The following is an 8,982-nucleotide window of genomic DNA, read 5'->3' on the forward strand; positions in this document are numbered from 1 at the left end:
AGCTGAGATTGGTGCCCTGGTCTCTAGTCACACAATGGCGGCGACTAGCAGGCGCAACAGGTCCCACCTCACTCTTCGACGGCCTAAGGATGCGATGAGCTGATCGATTCGAGGGAACCACCATGTGGAAGTGGAAACCTCAGCAGTTTTGACACGAAAGAGCCTCAAGCACGCCAAGACCATCGGACGCGTCAAAGCCGCACAGAGGTGAACCAGCCCCCAAGGACAAGCGACGGTAGGCTGATGGAAAAGACGACGGTTCGGTCGTTTCCCGGAGAGGTCGTTTGATACCAGATGGAAATCTCCCACAGGAGACTACCTCAAAGGGCGGACCGAACCATCATATTTCCCAAAATACCACAGCCTACGTCCACTCTTCGCGGTGATCGCAACCCTCGGCCGAGCGGAACCCGTCTCCTTGAAATTCAAATTCGTCAGAATCCCGCCAAAACAGACGCGGCCTACCGATAGCGCCGCCACTGGTCAATTTGTCGGTAAAACAGGGAGGTTCGCGACCGAGAGCGGGATGACGCCGAATCTGACGGTTGAACACGCGCGAAAAGCTCCTTCTTCGATTGGCCGCCGGACAGCGAGCATCATCTCTGCTCGCCTCGGACGCGAAGCCAAGATACATATCCCGCCAAAAGGACCGCGTCGGCAGACTTCTTAAGCATCTCCAGGAAATAAAGGACCACATCGGCAGCACGCCAAGCCGCAAGCCCCGATCCTATCTCCCATCGGACAGCGAGCATCGCCTCGGATGCCAAGCATCAGCAGCTAGGACGCAAAGAAGCCACGTTTGCAGCCCGCCAATTACCGACCGACCGCCATGACAATAACATGTAACGACTTACAATAAACCAGCCTTGACCAAATACCCCGTGCGTTTCTGTCCTCCACCCCCGCTTTGACCTTGACGTTATCACGGCCTGCCATCTCCGCTTCAGAGCGCGCAGAAGGCCGGTGATAATATGACCGATCGTCATAGAGTGTATTTGAAGCATTACTGTCACACTGTCGCGGCTACAAATTTAGTCTATGGATTAGTCATTTTGCAGAATATTTTGAACGATCACCATCTCTGTATATTCACTGAAGAATGGCACTGATGAAGAGTGCCAACTATAATGTATTAGTAATTTGAATTATTAATTATTCATGCTAATTTCAATTAATTTTAACAGTTTCTACGTGTGCGTAAAATTACTTACGACATGACATCCATAGATAATATTTTGAAAAGAACTCAACCTGCAGACCATAGATGATAGACAACATTCTTATAGAAAATACATACAGTGCCAACCGCTAAAAACAAAAAAACGTGATTTTGACATGACAGTCGTAAAATGTAGGCATGTAGAAAATGATAAAAACGTTCATTGAGTCATGCAGGTGTCGATGCAGTGCAGTTCAACGTGAGGTGACCTCATTGTTCTTGTGATTTCGGCAGATTTTGCCAAGTGACAATGTTAGTTTAAAGGTTCAAAATGTGCTACAGGATGGGAGCATCAGTCTGATAACATTTTAAACACCAAGAAAACTTTTTTCTTGTAGCGGCAGCTTACTGTGACGCCACGTGATAGTCAGCGACATGCACCTCAATTTGGTTCGCGCTTAAAGCCTGCAACTGTCTTAAACCGTCACTGGTGATAACGGAAACCAGTCTATAACTGATATTCTGATTTTCTTCGTCCTTGCCTATACTTTTGGGAACAGATCAATGTACCACTCCGGCACAACTGATATGTCTTCGTCGGTGTCAGACAGTACCACTACCGTACTCCTAGAGTGTCTCTCGAAGAGTAAGTTAATCTTCGGAAGGTTCCTGATGTCATCCAAACAGTCTCCGTGTCGTTTTAGTAATTCTTTGGATAGACACTTCTTCACGAATGTTAAAAAGGCATCGCCAAAATTTATGCAGACGTTAGGATGCCAACGTAGCTGTAAAAGATAAGAATAATGCATTAATTACAGCAATCAAAATGATAATCTGTCAATGTGACTTATAGACTGGTACATTATTATCATCAGGATAACCAAAGACACGCCCAGTGATGTCCTTACGACAAAATGCCGCCCCAATTGTTTATACAATATTTTTTATCATCCGTGCTCGTGTCGTTTCTGGTGACCAAGGACGTTGAAGGGCAACGGAAGTAAACTAGACATTGCGAACCCAACAAAAAATTAAAGTCCTATTATTGCTTTATTAATATTGTCGATTTTTCCTAATGCACTTCATAAAAAACAAATATCGAAGCCAGTTGAGAGATGTAAACTTAGATGCAGCCATTGCCAAGCGCATTGGAAAAAAGGAGTATTGACGAATTTCCATTTGCATTATTTTTAATTAAATAGATATGCACTAAAATGTTCAAATGTCTTTTATTAAATGGACTTGTCTATAAATAAATTGATTCATTTTTTTAGTGAATAAAATTTAAAAAGCTTTAGTTTTTTCAATCACAACAAAAGTGAAATTTGGTGCGGCCACCAGACGTTTCTATAGAACTGTCAATGTCAATTCTGCCCTTCTTAGGAAGAAGGCAGTAACTGACTCTCACACACTTTCGAGATAAATGACATAATGTGTTTTTTCCCAAACTTTAATACTGTGAATTAATAAAAAATGGTGGTAATTTTTATTAGAAGATGTTAAAATACAAAGTAATAATAAATAAGCAGTAACTGCAATGAATAGGTGTAATTACTGCCTTTTTGCTAAAAAAAAATGTATTATTTTAGAAGATGTCAATTTTTTCAATAAGGATTTTAACGGTATTTTAGTGATAATACTGATTTTAAAGTGAACAGAATATATAGCTTTCAAAATTACCTAGCGGATGGCATTCATAACTCAATTTCACAAATTTTGCGAGTTACTGCCTTCTTCCTTAGAAGGGCAGAATTGTGCGGGCACATTTGTTTTGATAAGATATTGACGAATTTAATACTGCTGTTGACAATTGTGGCATATACTTTATTTCCTGGAAGTACCTTTGCAGGCGTATGTGATAAAGTGATAAACAAACAAAAAATAAATAAACAAAAATGGAAAATGTACAATAATGGAGTGTAATAATATGAAGTTAAAAATAACAATAATGGAGGAAATATAGGTAATATTCCTAAATATTATAATATGACATATTATTTCGTCTCTGTTCTGGCAGAACACTCTAACTGGTGAATACTAGTTTTGAGTAATTTGAGTTGTTAAAATGTTTGAAATGGTCTATCATGTGAGTTTATTAAGTAATCGTAAAAAGGATGACTTTAAAATAAAGACTGTTTATTTATTAAGAAGGTTTCCAGAGGGTAAAAGTTTGAAATAAGGAACATTTTGGTATAACTAACTCAATATGTCATTTTTTCGAATTAGTGTCTTCTGCCAGAACAGTGACGATTTTATAATATGACATATATTATAGGTATATCAGTGGCGAAGGGTGGAGGTAGGCTGTTAAGATCCGCCATAAATAGTGCACACTAAACTTAGGTTACACCAACACCCACGGTGGCCGCGCGGCTTAAGCGTTGGACTATCACGCCATGGGTCTCAGGTTCGAATCCTGGGTCTGGCAAGTACATAATATATTGTTTTTCAATTTGTATGTGAGTCAGGGTATGTACCTGATAGGTTGAGCAAGTGGCTGAAATCCATTTCACGTAAAAAAACAAAATCTGTTAATACAAACCTCTACCCTGTGGAGGCCCATATGATCCTATTAGGATCAGACATGGTCGGGAAAAAAAAACAGTCATACATATTTGTTTTCATTAAAACAAGATTACGATGGTGTTGGTAAGTTTTTAAAACTCAATGAAACACTGCGAAACCAAGCCATAATAGCTAATAGTCAAAAAATACTTAAATACTTAAAAAATACTAAAATTATGCGATTAAATTATCCATAACTTTGGATATTTTGTAGATAGGATAATATTTTTTAATATTTGGTTAGGCAGGGCTCAATGAATTTAAAAAATGAAATTAAAAAAATACCTAGTATGAAAAATACGGCAACATAGTAATTTACACGTCAATTTAACTGGCAACTCTAAAAACGGATACGATAACTGATGGAAAATCCATCCTGTCTCGTCTCCTTTTGGTTTCCGTTTAGCTAGCTCGACGGAAACGGAGACAGATTGGATCGATAAAATTGATTGTTTAAAAGCACCTTAATACATAACTATTTTGTTTAAGGGCGGACATACTCTCTACTACTTGTATTTTCAAAGCATGATCCTGGACATTCCTTAAACGTTGTAGATAATCTATTTATATAGATTATGTGTTAATCTTGCCCACTTTTTTTAATAATAAAATGCCTAATTCTTGTCAAATTTGGGATCACAGAGATTATCAATATAATTTTTTATCGTAAATATTTCGCTATAATAATGTCGACATAAATTATACTGATGGTTTTATAAATGCGTTTAAAAATTAATAAATGTAAAAAATCTTGACACCACAGCACATTTATGTACTGAAATATTACTATATTCTAAAACATTAGAGCGAGAGGTTTAAAAGATTACTATTTTATGTAATAAAAATACTTTATGCAGTCATCAAATGTTTGAAATAAATATAAAGGATAATAAGGCTTCAAAATTATATAAATAGATTATCTACAACGTTTAAGGAATGTCCAGGATTGTGCTTTGAAAATGCAATAAAAGCTCCATTTTGACATACACTGCGCATGTCCCCCCTTAAAGTTTTACCTTCTGTTTTCTGAGATCCGACTGGTCATAAAACTTGACTTCTTTAATGATTCCGGCATCATCTCTTAGGCCGCAAAGTACTTTATCACTGCCATTAATGAATAACTTCAACCACCATTTCATTGTTTTCCATCTCCTGTAACAATATTAAGACAAGATTAATTATTTTTCAACAAATTATATTGTCTGTCGCCTGGGTTTCGAGACATTTGAGAAAACAGCTAGTAAGTACCTGAGACAGCGAATAACCATAGAATTCCAAGGAAATAATACAGTCACTCTTTTAGGTACTCTTGATGTATCCGGGGGACTAGAATATATATTTAATATACATGGGGAAACCTAAGATAGTGAGATCCCCGGGGTTCCAGCGGCTAGCTCAAGTGTCCATCGAACCCCGGATTCACAAAAAAAAAGGAACGATATATTTATTTTTGTGGTTAAATAAAACACTAAGACTTTCTTGTGTGTAACTTGGTATTAGGTATATATTTTAATCTTGAGTTTGACAAGGTTATTTTGTAGTTTTTTACAGTTACAGTCGTCAGTCCGTATCGTTCTAAAACCGGACGCTCACTCATTTTTTTTTTCTTTTTAAATTCCTCGTACCGACGCCATCCAGCAAAAAGGACTCTCGTGATTGGCCAAATTTTATCGCGTGATCTTTGATTCGGCGAATCACGAGCCTGACCCTGGCGCCGGCGCGCGAGGATTTCATGCACAATGCGCGGCAAAATTTAATATATTTAAATACTTATATTTAGTCTTAAAATTATCGCTTTCATCCATCATCATTTATACTTTTTAAATTAAATAAAATACTTACGTGGTTGAGCAAGGAATCAGATTGGATGTTTTATGAAGCCGTTTCTAGAGGTCAGGGTTACGTTTCGACTTGAGCTACTAAATGATTATTTTATACCGGGAGAAGCCCGCCTGTAACAGGGGTGTATCAATAGGTATTAAAAGTTTTATAAATATGACGTTTTTATATAATATGTTCTTATATCACGCATATGAATAAACAGAACATGAAGAAACAGAATGGTGACAAAACAGAACAGCAATAAACAGAACTAGGATGACAATTCAGAACAGGGTAAAAATACAACATTTAATATTGATATTCTTGTATAATTTTTTAATAAGTAAGATAGGTTGTCAAAACGCCGAACAAAAACAATTTATATAATTTGTGCATTGCTAGTCGCTGGAAAGTATTAATGAAACGGGATTGAACTCGATGTTACAGGCAAGCTATATCTCGTCTTAATATTAGCGGCAATAATAACATGTAGCTATTCGCTTTACAAGGACATCCCATACCTGAATTTTTCCATATCCCATGCAGTAACCATACTTTTGGTGATATGCAAATCAACAAACTTGAAATTTTGCAACGTTTCAAGAGTCAACTCTGCTTTAGATATTTCATCGCCTTGCTTGCACATGACAGCGCCCATTTCCGTTGCATAAATTAGTCGATGTTCTTCCAATTTAGCTTCGTGGACACACCAAAACTCATGGGATTCGTTCAGAGGAGTCTCCGTGTCTGGTTCTGCATTAGATTCATCTAAAAACAAATTCAAGAGTAGGTCCACTTAACAGTAAATAAAAAAATGTGTATCTCGCAGAGAAATGTTACTTGTGTTTCAGTGTTGCCGAGAAAAAAAGACAGCTCTACTGTTGGGATTAATAGGGGTGGACGGATGGACGGATGGACTACACCCCCAAATATATGGGAAATAACCCTATCGGTCCAATCGCCCCAAGGCCACTTGAATCATTTATTCAAGTGAATGCGAATTTTCGCAAATGAATCTATTTATTACCCCAATAAGAGCTTCGTTGAAGACTGATACAGTTCCGGTACTTTTGTTCATCAAACTCATCGGGCCACCAATGACACTTTTAGATCCTTCAAAATACGTCGATCGGTGGTTACTCAGTGGAAGACATTCGGCTATAGTAGACTATATGAAAAGGAATCGAGACGATTTGCCAGACAAAAATTGGACTGAACTTTGGAAATCACTATGGCCCCCACAAAGGGGATCGACCAGATAAATGAGATAAATGCACATCACGAATTCGCTCTAATCGTAAAAAAAATCGCCTGCGGCGCTAATTTCCTTCAGGCGTATTAACATTTTAAAATATATGGTTGTGTAATTGCAGTTTTTGGTTGTTTGTTGATACACTGAATACCCTTAATTCTACCTCGAACACCATTTGAAAAATGATACGTCAACGTCACTTAGTGATATGTAGGGGGCCCGCCAAAGATCCTGGACTGGGGGCTCGCGAATGTGGGGGATATGGAAATCCCTATATACTTTTGTTCAAGTAGGTATATGATGTTTTTACAATTTTATTTTTTCCAACTTGAGTTGTTTATTTGTATTTGTTTGTTCGTTTAATTTTTTATGCACTTCGTCGCATAGGAAAAGTTGCTTTAACTAATCTAACCTTTTAATAACCACATTTAAATAACATGTTAATTATATCTAACGGCCATTTACTCCAAACGCGCCAGTCGCGGTGTTGGTACTAAATGATATTTGAATATAATTTTCTTTAGTAGGTAAGAAGTTTGGCAAGAAGTGAGTTCCGGCACCTTTTTTTGTTAAAAAAAAGCCCTGTAAGCTATACCTCAGTTGAGGCATGGTCTAAAAAGATCGTGGCTAGGCGATGCGCGGATTGCGGGTCGCGGGTGCAAATGATGCATACCGAACGAAATATAATTTGTCATATAAATCCAACATGCGTCCATTTAATGTTCTGTTTATTGTACTATTAGAATCAATAATAATATATTCATTGACATGTTTTCTTTTTCAAGTAAATGGGTAACGTTTTTAGTCATCTTTACACGATTTAAGAATTAATACCCCCGTCGCCATCACGAAACAAATTGACGTATTCACACCTCGACGTTCGCTCTCCTAATGCCAGCGAGTCCAAAATTTCGTCGCGCCTATAGTTGAAAATTATTTGCTGTTTCACTGAAGTATCGTCGTAAATCATCCGAATTGGTACGAACACTACTACTCGCCGTGACAGTTTATAAGTAGGTACTTACGATATAAGATAAACTTGCAATTATTGTAAAAAAATGTTATAAAATGTGAATTTGTCACAGGACCCTATCTTAATATTACTAACATATATTTTATGGTCATATTTATTATTAAAATTTAGTTTATTAAGTTTCCTAGGAGATTTTTGACTAATTCAGTTTTAATATTTTTTTATATTTATTTAAAAAAACATCGATTTTTATAAAAATATAAATGTGTAGGTATAACTTGTAATCCTTTCTATTTATATCAAATCGAGTTTCAATATTGGGAGTATTGGGACCATACCTAAATAAAATTGTATAGTTAATTTTCAAGTTGTAATACAATACTGAATACACCCTCTTCCACAGCGCTGTATTGCGACATAATGAATATAATATAATTGCTCACATTTCGTCCCGAACGGAGCCGCAAGGGACCGATTATTTGCAATCATGCACCTCAGTTGTAATACATTTCAAATTATAAATTATCAAAAAAAAAAATCAAATTGCAAGCTTCGTATTTTTCTGCTATGTGCCACTGGTAGGTAAAGAGAGTGTGGTAGGTACATTATTATTATTATACCTGAGAGTAGATGGTGCAGGAATTTGTGACCCCATCCGTAAACCATGGTTTCCCATTCATTGGAAAATCCCTCTGCGCCAATATCACGTTCGTTGCTCATGCATGAGATATATATTACTCCTCGAAATAAACACACCGTAATACGAAACGTGCTCATATAATCATATGGGAAACGGCAAATAGACGCTAAAAGCCTTCCGTACATCGCGAACGGTGCGTTTTCCAATGCCATCTTACTAGAATCAAATACATCGATCGGCGACTTGTTGTCTTTCACATATCTGCACAAAAATTCGAGGTTCGACTCCCATTTCAACCTGGTTATTGAATTACTTGCCCGGTGGTTCAAATCATATTCGATTCCAGAAGTACGCGGTACTCCTCGAAGGAACCTGAGTTTCGAATTGTCTGGAAGATATTCCCTGTCTGGGTTATCTCCGTCACGCCCGACGCTGAACGAGCCGTGTATTTTCGGCCGAGAAAAGTTTGGAAAGTTCAAACTTACATAAATGTCTGAATTTGTTGGCAGTTCCATTTTTTTAATGTATGGAAAAACGGTTGAGTTTTGAGAAGAATAATATAGCAATAATCA

At 37.3% G+C, this 8,982-nt stretch overlaps 1 protein-coding gene across 1 annotated transcript; it reads right to left on the minus strand.

The window, feature by feature from the left end:
- Positions 1-1,701: 1,701 nt before the first annotated feature.
- Positions 1,702-8,436, minus strand: LOC147069163 (decapping and exoribonuclease protein-like). The gene is made up of 4 exons (XM_085951624.1): positions 8,391-8,436; positions 6,067-6,313; positions 4,741-4,876; positions 1,702-1,944 (listed from the first exon to the last, which is right to left on the minus strand). Exons 1-4 carry the CDS (start codon positions 8,434-8,436, stop codon positions 1,702-1,704), a joined length of 672 nt encoding a protein of 223 aa, XP_085807750.1.
- Positions 8,437-8,982: the final 546 nt, after the last annotated feature.

The sequence above is a fragment of the Rhyacophila brunnea genome, unplaced genomic scaffold, assembly GCF_057557595.1.
Source record: "Rhyacophila brunnea isolate RB1 unplaced genomic scaffold, BYU_Rbru_1.0 scaffold_24, whole genome shotgun sequence".
NCBI classification, from domain to species: domain Eukaryota; kingdom Metazoa; phylum Arthropoda; class Insecta; order Trichoptera; family Rhyacophilidae; genus Rhyacophila; species Rhyacophila brunnea.

Bases quoted from the DNA above. Each gene is read 5' to 3' on its own strand.
- LOC147069163 (XM_085951624.1), bottom strand. From the start codon at position 8,436: ATGGTTTACGGATGGGGTCACAAATTCCTGCACCATCTACTCTCAG. The intron at 6,314-8,390 runs GTATAATAATAA...ATTTGTTTTTAG, and splicing joins CCTGCACCATCTACTCTCAG to ATGAATCTAATGCAGAACCA. The intron at 4,877-6,066 runs GTATGGGATGTC...ATATTGTTACAG, and splicing joins TGGGATATGGAAAAATTCAG to GAGATGGAAAACAATGAAAT.